The sequence below is a fragment of the Poecilia reticulata genome, chromosome 7, assembly GCF_904066995.2.
Source record: "Poecilia reticulata chromosome 7, P_reticulata-male-v2, whole genome shotgun sequence".
NCBI classification, from domain to species: Eukaryota; Metazoa; Chordata; class Actinopteri; order Cyprinodontiformes; family Poeciliidae; genus Poecilia; species Poecilia reticulata.
Window position 1 is genome coordinate 32,085,413 of NC_088836.1, and position 25,504 is coordinate 32,110,916.

At 49.7% G+C, this 25,504-nt stretch overlaps 1 protein-coding gene across 1 annotated transcript in view; it reads left to right on the forward strand.

The window, feature by feature from the left end:
• Positions 1–326: 326 nt before the first annotated feature.
• plxna3 (plexin A3) overlaps positions 327–25,504 on the forward strand; it is a 62,235-nt gene continuing 37,057 nt past the window's right edge. The window contains exons 1-6 of the mRNA XM_081609437.1: positions 327–576; positions 12,716–13,097; positions 13,168–13,358; positions 13,770–14,317; positions 14,385–14,549; positions 22,371–22,553. Coding sequence (XP_081465563.1) covers positions 12,796–13,097; positions 13,168–13,358; positions 13,770–14,317; positions 14,385–14,549; positions 22,371–22,553 — 1,389 coding nt within the window. The 5' untranslated portion in view covers positions 327–576; positions 12,716–12,795. The remainder of the gene's footprint in view (positions 577–12,715; positions 13,098–13,167; positions 13,359–13,769; positions 14,318–14,384; positions 14,550–22,370; positions 22,554–25,504) is intronic.

Genomic DNA, 25,504 nt, shown 5'->3' on the forward strand with positions numbered 1-25,504 from the left:
CCATCCATCCATCCATCCATCCATCCATTTATTCATCCATCCATCCATCCATCCATCCATCCATCCATTCACTCATCCATCTGTTTTTCTCTCATCATCTTCAGATTAAGGACTTGGACTGAACCACGCAGCTCGTGCTAGGGGTGTGTGTGCGCGTGCGTCTGTCTTATGACACGTGCACGCGTTGTTTCGTGCCACAGTTCAACTAGCCATCTAGCGTGCACGCGCTGTTCAAGCGCGCGCTCCGAGCTAATTATCATGGGGGAAATGGTTTAGGCCGCGGCGTGCGCGCGCACCCCCCACGCCCCCGCGGTTCGGTCCAGAGTGGTTCGGTCCAACTGGGGGCAGTCCGTGTCTGAGCCGAGCCGAGCCAGGCTGAGAGAGCGCCGCAGCTCCGAACCCCCAGGCTGGATTATTACCGCTCTGGTACCAGGTTCTGCCGGTCCGGACCACCCGAACCTCAGTCCGTCCAGACTGGAATCGCGCGGCGGCGGCAGAAGAAGAAAGCGGCGGTGGAGGCGCGCGCCTCTGTGGATTTAAATACCTGATTGGACTTTTCTGCGCGTGCACGTCCAGGTAGGTCCGCGCGTGGGGGAGATGGTCGGTTTCGGGGGGAGTGGACCGGGACCGGGCCGGTACCGGTGTGCAGAGGGGAGAAGTGGGGAGGGATGTTTTGGGGGAAAACGCCTCGCTCCGTTTCTGCTGCGTGGAAATTTCCTCCTGTTTTCCTAAGTGGGGGGTGGAGGGGGGGGGGGTGATGCCCCCCTACCTCTGTGGGCTCAGAACCGGCCGGGGTTCGGTGCCGGGATCGGTACCGGGTTCGGGGTTTCAGGCTGAGCGTGTTTTTGTGGGGGAGGGGGGGCCGCGGCTCCATTAAGGAGAACAAAGGGGGGAGCAGCTTCAGCTCAGCGGGCCGAACCGGGCCGGGTCGGAACCGGGCCTCCATTCAGGACTCCGGCTCTGCTGGATCAAAACCGACACCGAACCGAAGCGTTTTCTCCTCTAGGTTCTGGTTCTGGACCTCACCGCCGCAGCCGAACCGGACCGGACCGGACCGGACTGGGGATTTCTGATCTTTGATCCTGTTGCTTCTGTTCAGTCAGATAAACCTGATCGATTCAGTCCGGATCAATGATCCGATCAGTTCTCAAGAACCGATTCAGTTTGAATCAACCGGAAGTCACGGATCGTCCAGAACCAGCTGACCAATCCGTGATCAGGATGAGCTGATGACGTCACATCCAGACCGATCCGAAGCAACTGGTTCTGAAGTTCAGAACCGATCCATCAATAATCAAAAATCAATCATCTTCATCAGAGGAGGAGGAGCTGCAGCTACTCAACTAGCCGATCGGTTCCGATCAGCGGTACGATCCGGTTCATAGATCCATAACGAACAGATTCCGATTCTTTTGGTAACAAACTGAATCGGTTCTGGTTCCTGAGTGGTGCTGATGCAGCTGCATGCTTTGGACCAGAACCTTAAGGACCAGAACCGGGTCTCGTCTGTGGAGAACTGAGCATGTGCAGCAGCTGCAGGTTCTTTTGGGCCTGAGGCCGATGAGGGTTGAAGCGGTGACCCACGTGCCGGTTCTGATGGGCCCGGGACGAGCCGGGTCGGGAGGTCCAAATCCAGATCAGGACCGTGTTCAAATTTGATGATCTAATGGTTCTGATCAGGTCCAGCCGATCAGAACCGATCAGCACCAATAATCAGATCATCGATCAATGATCCAGTTATTGATCAGATCCAACCTGCTGCCTTCAGTCTGGGTTTAAAGGAGCTCAGGGTTTCGGCTGGTTTTCAGTTTTCTGGAAGTTTGTTCCAGATCTGTGGAGCATAGAAGCTGAAAGCTGCTGGTCCATGTTTGGTTCTGGTTCTGATGTAGAACCAGAACCAAAAGGTTGATCCAGCAGCAGATCTTTAATCCGTTCAGAGATTTATAAACTAGCAGCAGATTAAAGACTCAGTGAAGGAATGTAGAACCAGGTGGTGCAGAACTAGGTGGTGTAGATCTGGTGGTGTAGAACCAGGTGGTGTAGAACCAGGTGGTGTAGAACCGGGTGGTGTAGAACCGGGTGGTGTAGAACCAGGTGGTGTAGATCTGGTGGTGTAGAACCAGGTGGTGTAGAACCAGGTGGTGTAGAACCAGCTGTTGTAGAACCAGGTGGTGTAGATCTGGTGGTGTAGAACCAGGTGGTGTAGAACCAGGTGGTGTAGATCTGGTGGTGTAGAACCAGGTGGTGTAGAACCAGGTGGTGTAGAACCAGCTGTTGTAGAACCAGGTGGTGTAGAACCAGGTGGTGTAGAACCAGGTGGTGTAGAACCAGGTGGTGTAGATCTGGTGGTGTAGAACTAGGTGGTGCAGAACCAGGTGGTGTAGATCTGGTGGTGTAGAACCAGGTGGTGTAGAACCGGGTGGTGTAGAACCAGGTGGTGTAGAACCGGGTGGTGTAGAACCGGGTGGTGTAGAACCGGGTGGTGTAGAACCAGGTGGTGTAGATCTGGTGGTGTAGAACCAGGTGGTGTAGAACCAGGTGGTGTAGAACCAGCTGTTGTAGAACCAGGTGGTGTAGATCTGGTGGTGTAGAACCAGGTGGTGTAGAACCAGGTGGTGTAGAACCAGGTGGTGTAGAACCAGGTGGTGTAGAACCAGCTGGTGTAGATCTGGTGGTGTAGAACCAGCTGGTGTAGAACCAGGTGGTGTAGAACCAGGTGGTGTAGAACCAGCTGGTGTAGAACCAGGTGGTGTAGAACCAGGTGGTGTAGATCTGGTGGTGTAGAACCAGGTGGTGTAGAACCAGGTGGTGTAGAACCAGGTGGTATAGAACCAGGTGGTGTAGAACCAGGTGGTGTAGATCTGGTGGTGTAGAACCAGGTGGTGTAGAACCAGGTGGTGTAGAACCAGCTGGTGTAGATCTGGTGGTGTAGAACCAGGTGGTGTAGAACCAGGTGGTGTAGATCTGGTGGTGTAGAACCAGGTGGTGTAGAACCAGCTGGTGTAGAACCGGGTGGTGTAGAACCAGGTGGTGTAGAACCAGGTGTTGTAGAACCAGGTGGTGTAGGACCAGCTGGTGTAGAACCAGGTGGTGTAGATCTGGTGGTGTAGAACCAGGTGGTGTAGAACCAGGTGGTGTAGAACCAGGTGGTGTAGAACCAGGTGTTGTAGAACCAGGTGGTGTAGAACCAGCTGGTGTAGAACCAGGTGGTGTAGATCTGGTGGTGTAGAACCAGGTGGTGTAGAACCAGGTGGTATAGAACCAGGTGGTGTAGAACCAGGTGGTATAGAACCAGGTGGTGTAGAACCAGGTGGTATAGAACCAGGTGGTGTAGAACCAGCTGGTGTAGAACCGGGTGGTGTAGAACCAGGTGGTGTAGATCTGGTGGTGTAGAACCAGGTGGTGTAGAACCAGGTGGTGTAGAACCAGGTGGTATAGAACCAGGTGGTGTAGAACCAGCTGGTGTAGATCCAGGTGGTGTAGAACCAGGTGGTATAGAACCAGGTGGTATAGAACCAGGTGGTATAGAACCAGGTGGTGTAGATCCAGGTGGTGTAGAACCAGGTGGTGTAGAACCAGGTGGTGTAGAACCAGGTGGTGTAGATCTGGTGGTGTAGAACCAGGTGGTATAGAACCAGGTGGTGTAGAACCAGGTGGTGTAGAACCGGGTGGTGTAGAACCGGGTGGTGTAGAACCGGGTGGTGTAGAACCAGGTGGTGTAGATCTGGTGGTGTAGAACCAGGTGGTGTAGAACCAGGTGGTGTAGAACCAGCTGTTGTAGAACCAGGTGGTGTAGATCTGGTGGTGTAGAACCAGGTGGTGTAGAACCAGGTGGTGTAGAACCAGGTGGTGTAGAACCAGGTGGTGTAGAACCAGCTGGTGTAGATCTGGTGGTGTAGAACCAGCTGGTGTAGAACCAGGTGGTGTAGAACCAGGTGGTGTAGAACCAGCTGGTGTAGAACCAGGTGGTGTAGAACCAGGTGGTGTAGATCTGGTGGTGTAGAACCAGGTGGTGTAGAACCAGGTGGTGTAGAACCAGGTGGTATAGAACCAGGTGGTATAGAACCAGGTGGTGTAGATCTGGTGGTGTAGAACCAGGTGGTGTAGAACCAGGTGGTGTAGAACCAGCTGGTGTAGATCTGGTGGTGTAGAACCAGGTGGTGTAGAACCAGGTGGTGTAGATCTGGTGGTGTAGAACCAGGTGGTGTAGAACCAGCTGGTGTAGAACCGGGTGGTGTAGAACCAGGTGGTGTAGAACCAGGTGTTGTAGAACCAGGTGGTGTAGGACCAGCTGGTGTAGAACCAGGTGGTGTAGATCTGGTGGTGTAGAACCAGGTGGTGTAGAACCAGGTGGTGTAGAACCAGGTGGTGTAGAACCAGGTGTTGTAGAACCAGGTGGTGTAGAACCAGCTGGTGTAGAACCAGGTGGTGTAGATCTGGTGGTGTAGAACCAGGTGGTGTAGAACCAGGTGGTATAGAACCAGGTGGTGTAGAACCAGGTGGTATAGAACCAGGTGGTGTAGAACCAGGTGGTATAGAACCAGGTGGTGTAGAACCAGCTGGTGTAGAACCGGGTGGTGTAGAACCAGGTGGTGTAGATCTGGTGGTGTAGAACCAGGTGGTGTAGAACCAGGTGGTGTAGAACCAGGTGGTATAGAACCAGGTGGTGTAGAACCAGCTGGTGTAGATCCAGGTGGTGTAGAACCAGGTGGTATAGAACCAGGTGGTATAGAACCAGGTGGTATAGAACCAGGTGGTGTAGATCCAGGTGGTGTAGAACCAGGTGGTGTAGAACCAGGTGGTGTAGAACCAGGTGGTGTAGATCTGGTGGTGTAGAACCAGGTGGTGTAGAACCAGGTGGTATAGAACCAGGTGGTGTAGAACCAGCTGGTGTAGAACCGGGTGGTGTAGATCTGGTGGTGTAGAACCAGGTGGTGTAGAACCAGGTGGTATAGAACCAGGTGGTGTAGAACCAGGTGTTGTAGAACCAGGTGGTGTAGGACCAGCTGGTGTAGAACCAGGTGGTGTAGGTCTGGTGGTGTAGAACCAGGTGGTGTAGAACCAGGTGGTGTAGAACCAGGTGGTGTAGAACCAGGTGGTGTAGAACCAGGTGGTGTAGAACCAGCTGGTGTAGAACCAGGTGGTGTAGAACCAGGTGGTATAGAACCAGGTGGTGTAGAACCAGGTGGTATAGAACCAGGTGGTATAGAACCAGGTGGTGTAGAACCAGGTGGTATAGAACCAGGTGGTGTAGAACCAGGTGGTGTAGAACCAGGTGGTATAGAACCAGGTGGTGTAGAACCAGCTGGTGTCTCCACCCTCCTGGTTCTACTCAGGTCTCCAGCTGCAGGAATCAAAGTTTCTGGTCTCAGACTTTCGTCCTCTGGGCCTGAAATGTTCTGCAGCTGCTAGAAGGTCCACTGAGGAACCGGCTTCATGAGGCTCAGGTCAGGGGTCAGAGGTCATCAGCCGTCCAGAGCCTCCAGCGGTTCGGTCCGGAGGCTCTCAGCTCAGTGACCCAGTTCTCCATAAAGCCCGGTTTGCTGCAGAGCTTCTGAGTTTGGGCCGGAGTTTATTACAGTAAAACCAGTTACCTGAAGCGCTGGTTCTGGTTCTGGTTCTGCTGCCAATGAGCAGTAGATCTGCTCCCTGCTGGTCCCGCCTCCTGGTTGTCCTGGTAACAGCCGTGGATCACTCTGTGAGTAGCAGGTAGGTCCGGGTCTGCCAGCCAATCAGACAGCAGCTGAGGAAGGGAGTGTCTGATTGGTTGCTGAGGTTCTCTAACCTCCTGGTTCAGGAAGTTTGCCTCATCCTGAAGACAACATCTCTGGTTCTGGTTCTGTTGGGTTTCCTGACCACCTGCAGAACCTTTAAAGGGCCGGTGTCATTTTTTTTCATTTATGATCAGCAGCTATTTTACCTTCAGTTGTTATGAAATCTTTTATATATCAAATATGACTTTAAATAAATTTGACTTCCTGATGTAACGCCTTGAAATTGGGTCTGTGTCTCTTTAAGAACTGCTCTTTCTGAAGCTCCGCCTCCAGGAAGTCGACCCAACATGGCTCCTCTATTAACCCTTTAATGTTTTTACCAGCGCTGCTCTGAGCAGCAGCTCCATTAAGGAGCTCAGCAGCTGCTTGCTAATTGCTGCTGGCTAGTCTGAAGGAGCTGAGAGGGGGAGGAGCTGTGGCTGAAGGCGGGGCTAGGTCCACCCAGGTGTTTTAACAGCTGAATGGTTGCCATGGAGATTAAAGAAATTGTCCAACATGAAAGAATCAGAGCAACACAGCAGGGAGGAACGAGATGATTTACACGATACCGGCCCTTTAAGAACAGACGGGCAGCTTGAGCTTCTGCCTGGGACCAATGAGAGCAGCGAGGACTGGACGGCGTCCCGCATGTCCCCGCATGTCCCCGCATGTCCTCTGGGCTTCCTGACAGACTCAGGATGAGGAAACAATCCAGTAACTCTCTTCACCTCCAGCAGCTGGACGAGCGAGTCGCTCTCTCTCTGTGTGTGTGTCAGTGTGTGTGTCCTTCCTGTCTGAAGCGGCTGCAGCTCTTCAGGTCGTGTTTAGCCATTTCTCTACATTGCTCTGTGTTGCTCTGCGTTGCGTTGCTCTGCGTTGCGTTGCTCTGCGTTGCGTTGCTCTGCGTTGCGTTGCTCTACGTTGCGTTGCTCTGCGTTGCGTTGCTCTGCGTTGCGTTGCTCTGCGTTGCGTTGCTCTGCTTTGCGTTGCTCTGCGTTGCGTTGCTCTGCTTTGCGTTGCTCTGCGTTGCGTTGCTCTGTGTTGCGTTGTGTTGCTCTGCGTTGCGTTGCTCTGCGTTGCTCTACGTTGCGTTGCTCTACGTTGCGTTGCTCTGCTTTGCGTTGCTCTGCGTTGCGTTGCTCTGCGTTGTGTTGCTCTGCGTTGCGTTGCTCTACGTTGCGTTGCTCTGCGTTGCTCTGCGTTGCGTTGCTCTGCGTTGCGTTGCTCTGCGTTGCTCTGCGTTGCGTTGCTCTGCGTTGCGTTGCGTTGCTCTGCGTTGCGTTGCTCTGCGTTGCGTTGCTCTGCGTTGCTCTGCGTTGCGTTGCTCTGCGTTGCGTTGCTCTGCGTTGGGATCTGATTCTTCTAACTCAGAAGTTGCCCTGAGGTGTCGTTGCCGGGACACGTTGCCGCCTCGGAACTGGACCCGGTTCCTCTGGACTCGTTTCTCTTCTCGCTGTTCAGACTCATGAACAGAAACCGTCTGATGACTCAGCTGTTGCCGGGCGGATTGGAGGAGGGGGAGGGGCTTGTTGGCATGGAGGGAACAATCAAATCATCTATGATGGAAAGAAAACGACGGAGAAGAAGTGGAGGAAAATAAATGTTAATTTAGACGGAACCAGAACCAGAACCAGGAACCTGAAGAGGCCCAACGCCTGAAGGCTGGTTCTGGTTCTGGTTCTGGTTCTCTGGATTACTGAGGAAGTTCTGGCCACAGTAATCCTGTGAAGATGAAGACCATCATCCTCTTCATCAGAGCGTCTTCAGTCAGAGGCTCCTTTGCTGTAACACAGACTGCTACAGGAGATCAATGTGGAAAATTAATGATTTACTACATTTAATTTCTCTTTGGGATCAATACAGTGGTCCGGTCCGGTCCGGTCCGGTCCGGATTAATGTTATATTCTCAGGCAGCCCAGCGAGGAGTAAGTGCTGAGGTCAAAGGTCGCGTCTGACCAGTGTGGTCCCTATCGGTGGTTCTGTCTGGGCCCAGTCGGGTCCAGAAGTTGAGAAGTTGTGGTTCTGATGTCATAACTTGATTTCATTAAAGGCCCGGCAGCAGGCAGCTGAGGTCAGAGGTCAGAGTCCTGGGAGCTTCTGCCTGGTTTCCTGACCTGAAGCTAGACGTGGCCTTTTAGCCGCTGCTTCTGGATCATCACCAGTTATCAATCAGTTATTGATTATCTGTGATTCCACATTAACAAAAACTACAGTGGGGGGTGAAAGTCGGCATCAGTGGCGTATGGAAGTGCTGAGGTGCCAAAACACAGAGGAGGGGAGCAGAGCACCACACCCAGACACAGCGTGGAGGTCAAAGGTCAAATGTTTAGCCAGCTCCTACTGTAACAGCAGATCAATTCAGGTATTATTAATTTAGTTCTGTGCTCCACCAGAGAAAATGAATCAGAAAAACCGTTCAACTCAAAACTGCTTTTTTTTGCCCTTCCCTACACGCAGACTCGTTTCCATGGCAACTGACAACAACGCCACTCTGTTTCTGCATCCAACACCAAAAAACACCCAAAGAATAAAACATTCAGTTTGTTTTTAGGCTTAATGATTATTAAGTGGTCGCTGTGGTAGATCATAGCTACCGCTGCTGTTAGCTAAGCTACACATTAGCAGAGCTGAGCCGTTAGCTGGAGCAGCTGAAGGGATGGAAATGCAGTCATCCATGCTGACGCTGAAAGAGATGAATGTATCGCTGCACTTTACTGACTGCATGTCTGGGATCAGGAGCGCCCCCTGCCAGGAGGCCAGAGAACTGCCTGCCTCACCGCGAGGCCGTTTCTGATGGCGCCGCAGCACATGAATCACGTTACACACACACTGTACATTAGACACATAAGCTAAACGATGGAAAATCAGTTTGTGTATTAAATGTTTTTATTGGTGGCGTACCGACAGCAGCAGCATCGAGTGGCAGCCAGAGGCTCGATGGCTGCGGCCTCACCAGCTTCACTTCCTCAAGCTGAACACTAGCTTCACCTACGTACTGCTAAGTACCATAAATACTTCATAGTACAAACCACTGGGCGCATATTGCAATTTAAATGATTTTATTATTACGTATTATTTTGCAGCCTCACTGCAAAGGTCATTTAGTTAAACGTAAACCCTGAAGCTCAGATTCATCCAGTGACGGCAAAGATTTTACATCTGCTAGCAAACAGGAACTGGAGGAGCTAATGCTAGCTCAGCTAGCATTAGCTCAGCTAGCTCAGAATAAGCAATAAAATGCTTCTGCTGGGTTTGTCTTATATTAAAGTGACCAAAAAGGGACATTTGATAATATGTTAAATTTTCTACCTACAAGACAAAATCTGTAGTTTTGTCCAAGAGAACTGTTCAGTGAGAGAGAACTGTTCAGTGACAGAGAACTGTTCAGTGAGAGAACTGTTCAGTGAGAGAACTGTTCAGTGAGAGAGAACTGTTCAGTGAGAGAGAACTGTTCAGTGAGAGAGAACTGTTCAGTGACAGAGAACTGTTCAGTGAGAGAACTGTTCAGTGAGACAGAGAACTGTTCAGTGAGAGAACTGTTCAGTGAGAGAACTGTTCAGTGACAGAGAACTGTTCAGTGAGAGAACTGTTCAGTGAGACAGAGAACTGTTCAATGTGACAGAGAACTGTTCAGTGAGAGAACTGTTCAGTGAGAGAACTGTTCAGTGACAGAGAACTGTTCAGTGAGACAGAGAACTGTTCAGTGAGAGAACTGTTCAGTGACAGAGAACTGTTCAGTGAGACAGAGAACTGTTCAGTGACAGAGAACTGTTCAGTGAGAGGTGGTGAGGAGACGTTTCAGTGGTTCTGGATGTTTTAGTCCTAAAGTCTTTGCTGCTGTTCCTGAAGTTCCCTCAGGTGAAAGTCTGTTTCTACAGGTAGACGTCTGCTGCTCACGCTGTGGTCATCAGTAGATGAAAAGTCGCTGTAGACTTTTTCTCCGTGGTTTTGCAATGGGTCCAGAACCAGGTCGGCCCGGGTCCAGTGGTTCTGGTCAGGAACGAGAGTCCAGCTGTGACTGAGCTCTAGGATCAGCAGCGCTCTGGTTTTCAGACGGACAGCGAAGTTGGGCTGGAGGATGTGAGGAAAATCTCTTATCCTGATATATATATTTGCGATACATGATATATATCACGATATTCTGAACTGAATGTTATTTTAAACTAGACTCCTTGCAGCATGACGTCACCCACGCAGGTTCCCGCCCCCATTTCCCTGCTAGACTGAAATGTGAGCTCATATAAAAAGGATGCAGTGCTATGAACTGTCTGCACTATGAGTAGATAACAAGGTGAGAAATAAGTTTTAACTAAGGAAAAATAGCGAGGGAGAGGGAAGTAGGTCAGTTATGCTTGACTTTGACTAACTTAACATATAGATGTGCTGTGGAATAAGGTGTGTTTTGATTCAGCTTAAAATAAAAAAGGCGATCTACACAAAAACTGACAGATCTTCAATACAGCAGGTGTTTAAATGAGCTAATCTACCACCGCTGAGTTAGCGTGGCTAATAGCAGCGGTGGCTAATCTAGTTAGCGTGGCTAATAGCAACGGTGGCTAATCTAGTTAGCGTGGCTAATAGCAGCGGTGGCTAATCTAGTTAGCGTGGTTAATAGCAACAGTGGCTAATCTAGTTAGCGTGGTTAATAGCAACGGTGGCTAATCTAGTTAGCGTGGCTAATAGCAACGGTGGCTAATCTAGTTAGCGTGGTTAATAGCAACGGTGGCTAATAGCAACGGTGGCTAATAGCAGCGGTGGCTAATCTAGTTAGCGTGGCTAATAGCAACGGTGGCTAATAGCAGCGGTGGCTAATCTACCACCGCTGAGTTAAAAAATATCGCGATGCATCAAGTGTACTTGCTCAGCGCCCAGCACTACAGCGAAGGCGTCGCGCTTCTCTGGCGCGTTAACTGTTAGCAGCCGAGGTTGAAATTACAGGGCCTGGCTGGGCGGAAGCTGCAGGGGAACTACACATACGTATTAATGTTAATGTGTTATTAATGTGTTGTTAATGTGTTGTTAATGTTATTAATGTGTTATTAATGTGTTGTTAATGTGTTGTTAATGTGTTGTTAATGTGTTGTTAATGTGTTGTTAATGTTATTAATGTGTTGTCAATGTGTTATTAATGTGTTATTAATGTGTTGTTAATGTGTTGTTAATGTGTTGTTAATGTGTTGTTAATGTTATTAATGTGTTGTCAATGTGTTATTAATGTGTTATTAATGTGTTGTTAATGTTATTAATGTGTTATCAATGTGTTGTCAATGTGTTATTAATGTGTTGTTAATGTGTTGTCAATGTGTTATTAATGTGTTGTTAATGTGTTGTTAATGTGTTATCAATGTGTTATTAATGTGTTGTTAATGTGTTGTTAATGTGTTGTTAATGTGTTGTTAATGTGTTGTTAATGTGTTATCAATGTGTTGTTAATGTGTTGTTAATGTGTTGTCAATGTGTTATTAATGTGTTGTTAATGTGTTAATGTTGTTAATGTGTTGTTAATGTGTTGTTAATGTGTTGTCAATGTGTTATTAATGTGTTGTTAATGTGTTAATGTTATTAATGTGTTGTTAATGTGTTGTTAATGTGTTGTTAATGTGTTGTCAATGTGTTGTCAATGTGTTGTCAATGTGTTATTAATGTGTTGTTAATGTGTTGTTAATGTGTTAATGTTATTAATGTGTTGTTAATGTGTTGTTAATGTGTTGTTAATGTGTTGTCAATGTGTTATTAATGTGTTATTAATGTGTTGTTAATGTGTTAATGTTATTAATGTGTTGTTAATGTGTTGTTAATGTGTTGTTAATGTGTTGTTAATGTGTTGTCAATGTGTTATTAATGTGTTGTTAATGTGTTGTTAATGTGTTATTAATGTGTTATCAATGTGTTGTTAATGTGTTAATGTTATTAATGTGTTGTTAATGTGTTATTAATGTGTTGTTAATGTGTTATTAATGTGTTATCAATGTGTTGTTAATGTGTTAATGTTATTAATGTGTTGTTAATGTGTTATTAATGTGTTGTTAATGTGTTGTTAATGTGAGAACGCATTATCGCCTCATTCTGTCTGTTTTCTGCATCTGGAGCTTCAGGTTCTCCAGTCTGTGGTTCTGAACGACCTGCTTTGGGCTTTTATGTTTCTTCACACTGGACGGTTTCCCTCTTGTTGTTTTGTCTTTTTTAAAGATACTGAGCTAAAGAGATGGCTCAGTTTATTTGGTTTGCTGGTTTCCCACATCCAGGCCGTTACGCCCTGAGCCAGAACCATGAAGGGTAACGAACCCAGACTTCACCTGCAGAAGGTCCAGGATTCCAGGAACATGAGATGTTTCTGTGAACTGGTGACCCACTGCAGGTTCTGGAGGGATGATTCTCTGAAACCCGGTCCAGTCAGAGAAACTCTGTGTCCTGTGGCCACACACACACACACACACACACACACACACACACACACACACACACACACACACACACACACACACACACACACACACACACACACACACAGGACAAAGAGGCAGTGAAAGATCAGCACATTAGTTAATTAGCCTGCTGAGCTGAAGGGGAGAGGTCGACAGATGGACCGCTGGCTGTGTGTGTGTGTGTGTGTGTGTGTGTGTGTGTGTGTGTGTGTGTGTGTGTGTGTGTGTGTGTGTGTGTGTGTGTGTGTGTGTCACAGGGTTAATTGTTGAACATGGTTTCCTGTGCGTCTGTCCGTGGGGCTGAGAGCTTTCCTACTGCCCTGTCCTGGTTCTGTTCTGGTCAGAACCAGCAGGTTCTGCGGTGATCTTGTATTTCTGAGCGGGTTTCAGTCGGCCATGTTGGAGCTAAACCGCTAAGCTAGATATTAGCTCTGCTAGCATTAGCGGAAATGCAGCAGGAGCCAAACCTGAACCGGTTCCTGAGTCATATATGTTCTGGTTCTGGTTCTGACCCGGTCTCTCTCTGTGTCTCTGCAGTCATGGATCAGTGAAGCGGATCTTCGTCGGACCCGCAACTCCTCCTCCTCCTCTTCCTCCTCTTCCTCTCTCGCTCCACCATGCTCCCCTCCTCTCTCTCCTCTTCTCTTCCTCTCGTCCTGCTCCTCTTCCTCCCCCCGTCCCTCCTCTTTCTTCCGGCCCCGCCCTCCCCGCCGTCGGGCCGGGCCGAGTACCGGGCGCCCGACGCCTCCTTCACCCACCTGGCGGTGCACCAACGAACGGGCGAGGTTTTCGTGGGCGCCGTGAACCGGGTGGTGAAGCTGAGCGCCGCCCTGCTGGAGCTGAAGAGTCATGTGACCGGCCCGGTGGAGGACAACGCCCGCTGCTACCCGCCCCCCAGCGTCCGCGCCTGCGCCCACCGGTCCGTCTCCGACCCGTCGCCGCCGTCGCCGGCCCACCTCGTCCTCTGACCTCTGACCTCTCGCCCCCAGGCTGGAGAGCACGGACAACGTGAACAAGCTGCTGCTGGTGGATTATACTGGGAGCAGACTGGTGGCCTGCGGCTCCATCTGGCAGGGCGTCTGCCAGTTCCTGCGGCTCGACGACCTCTTCAAGCTGGGAGAGCCGCATCACCGCAAGGAGCATTACCTGTCCGGCGCCAAGGAGTCCGACGGCATGGCAGGTAGGGGGCAGAGGGGTGGGGGCAGAGCAGCTGGGGGGGAGCAGAGCGGCTGTGGGGGAGCAGAGCGGCTGTGGGGGGGTGTGGGGGTGATGGTTTGGGTGGGGGGGAGGAGCCGAGGGGCAGGGGGGCGGGTGGGCAGGGCGGCTGGGCGGGGCAGGGCGACGCACCTGGTCGTCTGAAGCAGCCTGGGAAACCTCTGGCCTCTGGATCCAAACCAGCAACCTTTCAGAATGACGCCCATATCCTGAACTCTTCTCTTCAGATTGGCGTTTCAACGCTCAAACATTTACTTCCTGTTGCTGAGCAGCTGCCGTTTCTGGCCAGACCATCCTTGCACCTCCTCCTGCCGGCCGGGTCGGCGCCCCCCGGAGGCCTGGAGGTTCTCTAACTCCTTTTCCCCTCCCTCTGCAGGCGTGGTCGTCGGGGAAGATGATTGGACGGCGGACTCCAGGAAGAAGAAGCCGGTGAAAGGCAGCAGCCGGCTGTTCATTGGCGCCGCCATCGACGGGAAGTCGGAGTACTTCCCCACGCTGTCCAGCAGGAAGCTGGTGGCCGACGAGGAGAACAACGACATGTTCTCGCTGGTCTACCAGGACGAATTTGTGTCGTCGCAGATCAAGATCCCGTCGGACACGCTATCCACCTACCCGGCCTTCGACATCTACTACGTGTACGGCTTCTCCAGCCGGACCTACGTCTACTTCCTGACGCTGCAGCTGGACACGCAGCTGACCCAGATGGAGGCCGGCGGGGAGAAGTTCTTCACCTCCAAGATCGTGAGGATGTGCTCCAACGACACCGAGTTCTACTCGTACGTGGAGTTTCCCCTGGGCTGCACCAAGGACGGCGTGGAGTACCGGCTGGTCCAGGCCGCCTACAGGCAGAAGCCGGGCCGGCGGCTGGCCCAGGCGCTCGGCCTGGGTCCGGACGACGACGTCCTGTTTGTGGTCTTCTCACAGGTGAGCTCCCTGCGTCTCCTCCTGTGGCTGGAGCCGAAACTCTGACCAGGCTGGTTTCTGTGTCCAGGGCCAGAAGAACCGCTCCAACCCGCCCAGAGAGACGGTGCTGTGTCTGTTCACCCTGCATGACATCAACCTGGCCATGAGGGAGCGCATCAGCTCCTGTTACCGCGGAGAGGGACACCTCACGTTGCCGTGGTTACTCAACAAAGAGCTGCACTGCATCCACACTGTGAGTCGTCGGCAGAATGAGATCAAAAACGACTATTTCAGGCGAGACGCGGCGCCACAGACGCGGCGCCACAGACCCGGCGCCACAGACGCGGCGCCACAGACGCGGCGCCACAGACCCGGCGCCACAGACGCGGCGCCACAGACCCGGCGCAGCGTCTGTGGCGCCGCGGTTTTCACAGTTTCCTTTTTGCGTAGCGTTGATGGGATAGTTTCCTGTTTTCCGTCGTTTCTGGCCTGACGCAGCAACGCGGCGCCTCCATCGCGCTGTGGCGCTCGTCTCACGGCGTCAGGGTCTGATGGTGGCGTTTCTCTGAGCTCGGAGTCCAATCAGATTCCCAGATTGTTCCGGATCCGCTCCGCAGGGTTCTGAACTCGGCTGCTTTGTAGGCGAGGAACGGAGAACGGGGCAGAAGGAAATGTCTCGGTGTGAGCTGCAGTGGGTTATTTCAGGTCGGGGGTAGATGATGTTCGTATTCACGGCGGTAATGGCCTGCAGTCGTTGCCATGGCAACCAGGCAGGGAGACTCTGGCAGGAGCGGCGATCTGGGCGGGCCCGGTTTGGGGGTGCAGAGCCGGCCAATCAGCTTCACGCTGATGAAAGCCATAAAACATCAGAACCGGGTCTGAGCGCTGGGGGCGGGGCTTACAGCCCGTCTGACCCGCTTCCTTTATCAGCAGCAGCAGGGAGGGAGTGTGTGTGTGTGTGTGTGAGTGAGTGTGTGTGTGAGTGTGTGTGAGTGTGTGTGTGTGTGTGTGTGTGTGAGTGAGTGTGTGTGTGTGAGTGTGTGAGTGAGTGAGTGTGTGTGTGTGTGTGTGTGTGAGTGTGTGTGTGTGTGTGTGTGAGTGAGAGACGGACCCATTCTTCACTAAGCGTCTGCAGCAAGCCACCGTCTGTCCTCGCTGTGGAGGTGTGTGTGTGTGTGTGTTTTCCTCTGGTTGTGAGGACTCGTCTCAGGGAGAATCTGGCGCTGTGAGGACTTTCTGTCCGACTCCATCAGATCAGGACCAACTGCTGGCATTGAAGTTAAACTCCAGCTCATTTCTTCATGGTTCAAAGGTCACCGTCAGCAGTTTTCTGAAAGTTGTTGGATTTGTTTTGTCTGCTTTTAATTCGTTTTCAGTCGGTTCTCTGAGGAGGGAACAAACACGGAGATGATCATGTGAAGTTTCCTGCTCTTATTTAACGATATTAATCCGCTACAGCAGATCGGAGAGCAGGTTACAGGTTTATTGGTGCTGGAGATAAACGTTTCTTCAGCTAGTTAAAAATACAAATAACTGCTTGGTTATGACGCTAAAATGTTCCAAGACAAAACACTAAAATATTTATTTGATACAAGGCTAACATGAGCCAACAACGGCTAAGCTAGGCTAACATGAGCCAACAACGGCTAAGCTAGGCTAACATGAGCCAACAACGGCTAAGCTAGGCTAACATGAGCCAACAACGGCTAAGCTAGGCTAACATGAGCCAACAACGGCTAAGCTAGGCTAACATGAGCCAACAACGGCTAAGCTAGGCTAACATGAGCCAACAACGGCTAAGCTAGGCTAACATGAGCCAACAACGGCTAAGCTAGGCTAACATGAGCCAACAACGGTTAAGCTAGGCTAACATGAGCCAACAACAGCTAAGCTAGGCTAACATGAGCCAACAACGGTTAAGCTAGGCTAACATGAGCCAACAACAGCTAAGCTAGGCTAACATGAGCCAACAGCAGCTAAGCTAGGCTAACATGAGCCAACAACGGCTAAGCTAGGCTAACATGAGCCAACAACAGTAAAGCTAGGCTAACATGAGCTAAGATACATTAAAATATGCTAAATTAAGCTAAATTGAACCAGACTAATATTAAAAGAATGTAAGATATGTTCAAATGAATTAAATTAAGATTAGCTAGATCAATTAAAGTTTAAGTAATATAACCTCACTGGTAAGATGAATAAATTAAGATTAATTAGAATAAACTAAATTAGATCAATGAAATGTACATTGCCCCCAATTTAGTTCATTTAACATAAACTTCAATGAACTAACATGCATTTATGCAAATGAAGATGACTTACACTACGAGCATGTAAGATAAAAAGTTAATTTAAGCTCAGATTTAATAAATGTAGACAAATCGAGAGGCGCTGAGGCCATAAACTACGTAAGTATGAAGATAATATATTAGCGTTTGGAATGTATTGATAGTGTAAGACTTGCTGGCGTCCAGCTACTGAGATGCTCCTTCGTAGAATAATCCACACAAAATAATTCAGCTCTTTCTTGGTGTCGAACATTTAATTGTTTTCCGCTGCACCATCAGCTGTTCCTGAACGTTCGCTCTCTCTCCCCCATCCTGAGCCTTTCAAAATAAAGCATTTTACATTTCATAACTACAATTTTCACGCTTGCACTACTTCCCCCAGGAGCGTCCCGCTTCAAAACATAGCAGATAAAATGGGGTGATTTAGGAAACAGCCATTTTTATAAACTAGAATTATAAAATTATACTTTTACAGGAATGAACTTTTAACACAGGAAACAAGGAAGAGAAAATGATCACAATGCGACTTCAGAAACCTTCTAACAGAACATCAGAGTAACCAAAAGCTTAACAGTGAAGGAGGGAAAAGTAGAATAACCTCCAGAAGTCAGGGCTACACCTGTCTGGAGGACGAATGGACCTAGTTTGTTTCACTGGGCTTTGCTTCATTGGGCCTGGGCTGGACATTGCCCTCACTCTGACCTCTAGATTGGGTAACATGCCATGTCAGGTGTTGCTACTATACTCAAATGTCCAAGGCCTAAAGCCTGAGAGGGTCAGAGTGGTGGAGCGTCTGCCACAGATGACCTGGGCACAGGGGACCTATACGGCTTTGGGTTCAGCTCTGGGGTCGAGTTGATCGAACACCTCAAAGTCAACACCATGTCCGCCTCGAAGTCCAGCCGTTTTAAAACTTTGAGAGGTCCAGTCCGTCTGGGAGCCACAACCAGGGGATGTCGACCCACTAGATCCCAGGATCATTAGCTTCATGTCATAATGGTGCTTCTGGTGTATGGCTGTAGCAGCCATGTCGGCGGCCATGTTGGCGGCCATGTTGGCAGCCATGTTGGCGGCCATGTTGGCAGCCATGTTGGCGGCCATGTTGGCGGCCATGTTGGCGGCCATGTTGGCGGCCATGTTGGCGGCCATGTTGGCGGCCATGTTGGCGGCCATGTTGGCGGCCATGTTGGCGGCCATGTTGGCGGCCATGTTGGCGGCCATGTTGGCAGCCATGTTGGCGGCCATGTTGGCGGCCATGTTGGCAGCTGCAGTGTCAAAAGCAGAACAGTTTGTTTAGGAGACTAGTAGCAAACTCATTAGCTGCACATGTAGGTGTTTGCTCATTGTTAGTGGGAGCACTAAGGAAACGATCGGCGGGTAAACGAGCCTCCCTACCATCAACAAGAAGAATGGGGTGAAATTTGTAGTGGAGTTGAGTTTGCATACACAAGTGTTGTATGCAAACTGCTTCATGTGTTCATCCCACTCACCCCCTTTTGAGTAAAGGTACTTGGCTAACTGGTCTTTAATTGACCTGTTAGCCCGTCCACCTGACATTGAATGGTATGGAGATGTCCTTGTTTTGTGAACATCCGAACTCAAACACAGAGGTCTGAGTCAAACTGGCGTCCTGGTCAGTGTGTAGGCTGTGGGGATCACCATGGCGACAAATGTAGTCCTCAAACAAACACCTGGCTGCAGTAACGGCTCTCTGGTCACGAAGTGCATTCAGGTTAATGTACTTGGTGAAATAGTCCATCACAACAAGCATGTATCTGTTTCCATAAGTAGTGAGGAGCAACTCGGTGAAATCCATCGCTATTGGTCGAGACAACATGTTTCAGAGGGACCTGCTGACGGGGCGATGGCGGCCGCCGTGCCTCGCACGCCAAGACACGCCAAGGCCAGCAGCACCTAGCTTTAGCACACCACCCACCCATCCATCCACCCACCCACCCATCCATCCATCCATCCATCCATCCATTCATCCACCCATCCATCCATCCATCCATCCATCCATCCATCCATCCATCTTATCCGGGTCGGGTCGCGGGGTCAGCAGCCTCAGGAGGCCCAGACTTCCCTCCCCAGCCTCTTCCAGCTGCTCCAGGAACCCCAAGGCGTTCCCAGGCCATAGAGACATCGTCCCTCCAGCGTTCCCAGGCCAGTAGCTTGATCCCACTGTAAAGTCTTTACTGCACCAAAATGTCCGGCAAGAGAATGACCATGTAGTGCCCTGAACACTTCCTTTTGCAGACCACTTGGAACAACAATCTGCACAACAGGATCGCCAGGGGGATGCCGAACCTGCCGACAGAGAAGAGAGTCACTAACGATTAGTTTTGGAAACTCCCTCCAAAAGTGTCTATGCTCTGCAGAGCTCTTCTTTATCTTAGCAAAGGGAGGCCTGTTGTTTGTACGAACCCATTCCAGAACAGTTTTAACACAGGATCGTTGTTCTGGGCCTGGCTAAGACAGTCAGTGTCTCTGTTCAGGAAAGAGAGGTCAATAGGGTGACCTTGAGCCCCCTGGTGGACCGATGCAGTAACATCCACAGAATCTGCAGTCACTGTTGGAACAAGAGGAGAGTTTGAGGGATTTGAGGCAGTGGAGCAGTCAACTGCAGGCGATGGTCGGCGTGACATTGAATCGGTATTTGCATGTTTGTGTCCTTGTCTGTGTTCAACCCAGTCATATGGATCTATTTCAAGGGCCCACCTGGCTCTACGTCCAGTTGGGTCACAGTCCAAAGCCATTTTCCTCAGACTAAGAACAGGTCTGTGGTCAGTGATGATCCGATAGCGGTGTCCAGTTATATATTGGCGAAAATGCCTAATAGACCAGACAATAGCCCATAGCTCTGTCATAGGTGGACCAACATTTTTCTCTTAGTGAGGACATGACTACCGCAGGCAATGACCTTTTCCATATTCATGTCATTCTTCAGCGATGGCACACAACCAATGGCCACATTTGAAGCATCTGTAAAAAGCAGAAATCCAGAAAAGTCTGGATAAGGGAGAACAGGAGCGCTGCTTAGAGCATGTAGCAACGCATCAAAGGCACTCTGTTCAGTTTCTGTCCAACAAGATAGTTTCCCCCTTTGTGTGAGTGCATGAAGTGGCTGAGACAGTTTGGCATGTTGATGATAAACCGTCTGTAGCACAAACCTAAAAAGGCTCTCACTTCTGTGGGGCTGTTAGGGGTGGGCCACTGCGTTACCTTTTCAACATTTTTGGAATCGGGCCTAAAGCCTCCAGCAGATTCGACATGTCAGAGAAAAAGCACTTCTTTCCAGGGTTTCAGTTTCAGACTGGCTGCTCTGAAGCGGTCAGACTTCTTAGGTTCCAAATGAGTAGAGAGGTTAGCACTGTGTACAATTACATCATCAAGGTAAACCAGGCAGGTTTTCCATGACAACCCTAACCCAACCATGACAGATCAGCAGCAAGTTTAGCTAAGCTAAGCTAAGCTAAGCTAAGCTAATCAACCACCGCCGCGTTCAGACGGTCACTTATTAATAACCACAAACTAAACACCAGGTGTGAAAACATAAACGGACTGAATGTTCTGTTTTTGCGTGGGAAACTTTTGCGTGTTTGTTGGTGTGAAATCCACGTAGGTAAAATGGCGCTGTGGTCAGTTGCTATGGTAACGGGTCTACGTGTGGCGTAGCTGACACAGAGAGAAAAAAGTGGTTTTGAGTTGTTTAAAGGTATTTTTGCGTTATTTTTCCTATAATTAGCATCAACACCTCCAGGTTTCGGTTTGTTGACGGGATCGTTCTACCGCGAAAAGAATCGGCTTTTCTCATCAGCACATTCGCGAAGTTTCCGCTCGTAAACAATAACAAGTATCAGCTGATGAAAGCCGGACACCAGTTTTACTACCTTTTCCTGAAACTGCAGTAGAATTTAAATTGTGGCTCCTGTTTGCCCTGCAGTCGGTGATGTTATTAACAGTAGCGTGTCCAGGTGTGGTAAGGTGAGCTGCCTGCTAGTGGCTGAGCTTGAAGTTGCGTCGCACCGAAAAGCGAGACGAATCTGCCGCTAATGAACAGAAGATGCGCCGCTCGGTTCCAGGTCAGATTTCTGTCACCTGGTCATCCAGCCAAAGTCGTGGAAACTTATATTTTGTCATGGCGCAAAGTGACTCACTAGCCTCAACACGTCAGCCGCTCCCAACACTGCGCATGCGCTCCGCACAGCGGAACCAGGTCCTGGGAGTAAATATCACTTTAAACAGATTTTATAGTTAAACGAACTTAAAACAAAAAGTCAGCGTCAACGTAAAATTCTAAATATACTGAAGGGGTCATGAAATTTAAATTTTTTACTATCAAATCAAATTCTATTTGTTGCCTTTCACTGGCCTTAATTGGAGCTAAATTAATTTAAACCGTGTAATGGAGCCATGACTACTATAAATGCTAACGGAGCTACAACACCGACACTGTGAAACCAACAAGGAACAAAATCTCATTCACTCATTCATTATGAGCCCGAGGCGGCAGCTCTTCCTCCGGCTGCTCCTCCTCTTCATCACCATGTTCTGATCGGTTTCAATGCGGTTCGGTTCAAACGGATCACCGCCACACGTCATTTACCCAGAATGCATTGCAGCGTGAACAACATGGCGATGTGACAATAGTTTGTTGAAATGTATAAAAACTAAATAACATACAGTACTATTACTGTATTGTTCTTACATGTAAAATAAATATTTCACAAATAAAGTTGAACTAATTGTGGATCCATTTAAGCTTAAAAAACTTAGAACATCTGTTTTTCATTAGAGTAATATATAATAAATAACAAACATGGAGACTAACTGAAATGAACGGTCAGAGATCAGAGCTGAAAGCAGCTGCTGGATTTATTTGACTGTTTCTGGTTGAACTGAGGAAGTTATGAAGGTTCCTGTGTGAAGAAGAAGAAGAAGAAGAGGAAGAAGAAGAAGAGGAAGAAGAAGAAGAGCTGCTGCTGCTGCTTCGGCTCAGAGGTTCCTGTGTGGTGCAGCGCGGCTTTAACTCGGTAATGACAGGGTGTTAGCCGACCTCTAGCTGGGTCTGCGCAGCCTTTAATAACTCGGCTCCTCCCTGCTTCGTTCTCTCTGAGCTGTGGAAGGAAACCTGAAATTTACCAGGAATGTCATCAGCCTGTTCCTGACATGGACCTCCAGCTCCGCCTGCAGAGAAGCAGGATCATCTCCGGACGATGGCTTAGAACAGATGGGCTTTGCTTCGCTGCTTGACCAGGAACAGGAAGCTCCACTGGCTGCTGATGTTTCACAGTCGCTTCATATTTAAACTGATGTCGGTGCTAAAATCCGCCCGGCGTTCCCAGAGTCTCCTGGAATTCTGGAAAAGTGAGACAGAAATCCTGTGACATCAAAAACTTAAACAACATTTAACTAAATATTTTAAATATTCAAAATAAATAAACAAAAACTGAAACAATAGTTACAATAAATAATGAAGTTTGTGTTTTAAAAACATTATCATTCAGCCAGGACAGGGAAAACAGGCCAAAGGGGCAGGAAGTGCAAACTCATTTTGAACTGCATTTTTCAAAATGGCGGCTTTTTATTGTTATTAAATGGGAGCATCGCTTTTCGGGTTAGGGTCACCCTAACTCTACCCTTAATTATGGAGCTTGTTTTAATTTGTCATGCCATTGATTGATTGATTTATTGATTATGGTGGCAGGAAGGGGAGAGTCTAATGGACGTCACCATGACTCCTCATAACACCTGATCCTGGTTTCTCTATCTTCATGTCTCCACAGCCAAAGCAGATCGGGGATGATTTCTGCGGCCTGGTGCTGAACCAGCCGCTGGGAGGCCTGAGGGTGATCGAGGGACAGCCGCTGTACGAGGACCGGACCGAGGGCATGGGCGCTGTGGCCGCCTACACCTACGGAGACGACACCGTGGTGTTCGTGGGAACCCGAAGCGGACAGCTGAAGAAGGTAGGAGGGATGGAGCTGAATTAATCTCTTTCTGCTGCATTTTAGACTTGTGGTCCTAGAGAAATGTCAAGGACACACTAGCTGAGGGTGAAGCTAGCTGGAGGAGAAGCTAGCTGGAGGAGAAGCTAGCTGGAGGAGAAGCTAGCTGGAGGAGAAGCTAGCTGGAGGAGAAGCTAGCTGAAGGAGAAGCTAGCTGGAGGAGAAGCTAGCTGGAGGAGAAGCTAGCTGGAGGAGAAGCTAGCTGAAGGAGAAGCTAGCTGGAGGAGAAGCTAGCTGAGGGAGAAGCTAGCTGAAGGAGAAGCTAGCTGGAGGAGAAGCTAGCTGGAGGAGAAGCTAGCTGGAGGAGAAGCTAGCTGAGGGAGAAGCTAGCTGAAGGAGAAGCTAGCTGGAGGAGAAGCTAGCTGAAGGAGAAGCTAGCTGGAGGAGAAGCTAGCTGAAGGAGAAGCTAGCTGGAGGAGAAGCTAGCTGGAGGAGAAGCTAGCTGAGGCAGAAGCTAGCTGATTCTAGCGGAGGGAGAAGTTCCCTCCTCACTGGACCAGATTGGGCAGAGCCGATGGTTCTGTTCCAGTTGGACCGGGTCAGGTGGTTTATCTGCGTCAAGCTGGTCGCCAAACCAAGTGGCTCAACCTCTTCAGGTTCCAGGTCCGTTTCCTCCAGCCAGGTTCTGGTTCCACATCAGATAGTGACGATATTCAGCTGAGGAAGTTCTGGAGGTTCTGGAACTATGTCAGCAACCTGTCAGCCCAAAAGCTGTTCAGGAGTCCTTCAGAATCCGGGCGGCGCCGCAGCGTGTCTCGGGTCCCTGTGGCACACCGGGTCTGGCAGCAGAACAAAGACCGGCCTTGCACTCTTCCTCCTGGGACGCAGGGGCTTCCTGCCCCTCCCATCCTGTGACATCACCCTCCCTGACCAATCAGCTGTCAGATCAGCAAACACTCCTGTCTCCATGGAAATGACTCAAAGTGGGTCCCGCTTGCTGCAACCGGGCTTCTTCTGGCGCCGAGCTGGAGACGAACAGAACCTCAGGCAGGAGGTCCGATCGGGCCTGGAGTGGTTCTGATCGGAGCTACAGCTCCATTCAGAGGCTGGAAGGACCTCTGCAGGTCCAGAACCAGAATCTTTCTCTTCATCATCATCCTCACAGTTATCATCTTCATCATGGAGCTGATCCGCTCGCTGTGATTGGTCCGTCTTGGATCCGCTCGCTGTGATTGGTCCGTCTTGGATCCGCTCGCTGTGATTGGTCCGTCTTGGATCCGCTCGCTGTGATTGGTCCGTCTTGGATCCGCTCGCTGTGATTGGTCCGTCTTGGATCCGCTCGCTGTGATTGGTCCGTCTTGGATCCGCTCGCTGTGATTGGTCCGTCTTGGATCCGCTCGCTGTGATTGGTCCGTCTTGGATCCGCTCGCTGTGATTGGTCCGTCTTGGATCCGCTCGCTGTGATTGGTCCGTCTTGGATCCGCTCGCTGTGATTGGTCGGTGCCGCTTTTATAGGTAGATGTGAGAACCTGTGGAGTAGAATCAGCTGAGATCTGAGTCTGTTCTGGTTCTGATCCGAAGCCTGGAGCCGGGCTGCAGTTAGAGCATAAACCCGCTCTGACTGCAGCATGAAGCTGCACACCTGGGCTCTGACACACACACACACACACACACACACACACACACACACACACTGAACAGGAAGCTGTCTCTGCTCAGCCTCGGTCGAGGACCAGCTGGTGTTTTTGTTTTGATTGTATCTAAATTAGATTAGAGACGATTTACTGTTGCCCTGGCAACGGAGCAATCATCCTTAACCCACAGTGACCCTGGGTTGACGGGTCCGGTCCAAGTTTCTGTCGGTTCTGTAAAAATCCAGCACTGAGGCAGAAAATCTTCTTCTGCAAATAAACAAGAGAATGAAAAATAAACATGGGAGGAGAAGCTGTTCCTGTGGTTCTGGTTCTGTTGGACCCGCTGCTGCTCATTGTTTTGTTGCATCCGATGACAAGAAGTGTTGATGTTCTCCAGGTCTGCTAACCCAGCTTCATGTTTGACTTGCTGAGTAATAAACACTCCATACACCAGCTTAACGGTAATAACAATGTAATTACATGTAACTAGCTACAGGCTGTTGCTCTTAATGGTTTCGTTCCTTGAATCTGGGAGAGGAGCAGCCTGGAGTCCAGACTTCAGCTCCGACTCGCCTCCCAGGGCCCCAAAGGACTCGGAGCTGAAGCTCCAAGCCTAGAACAAGCTTTGAATCTCTTCAAAATAACTGTACTTGAGTAAGAATAGCACTTAAGAAGTTTCTAAACAAGAAATGACTGAAGTAGGAAGAAAGTTATTTGGTAAAATGACCAAATACTAAGTAACTTCTGATATATATTAAAATTATGTCATCAGTCAAAAAGTTCAAGGTTATGTTAAGTTTGGTACTGCAAAGACTAAACTGAAAAGTGTTTCATAGCGTTATTTTTACAGGACATTTTGAATTTGAATCATGTGGATTGGATTTAAACCTGGCTTTGTTTCTATGCAATAAAACTACTCACATCTACATCCATAGACAGATCTATATTAAATATCGCCGTGTTTTGGTCCCATACTGGTATGACTGGTACTGGCTCTCACTCTGCACTGAAAGCTGCAGACGTCCTGATGGATCCGACGGCTGGTGTTAGTGGTGAACAGCCGCGTCTCACTCTGCTGTTAAACCGTTAACGCTGCCTAAAAAGGCGAGCGAGTGGCTCATCTCTGAAGGGTGGAAGATCTTTGTCTCATCATCTGTCCCTGTAAGCGTCTCCGCTGTTAGCCAACGGCTCTGGAGCTGTCAGTGTGCGGCGCAGTGATTTACTCTGTTTACCTGACTGTTTGACCCCCCAGTGTGTGTGTGTGTGTGTGTGTGTGTGTGTGTGTGTGTGTGTGTGTGGGTGTGTGTGTGTGTGTGTGTGGCTGGCTGGCTGCCAGGC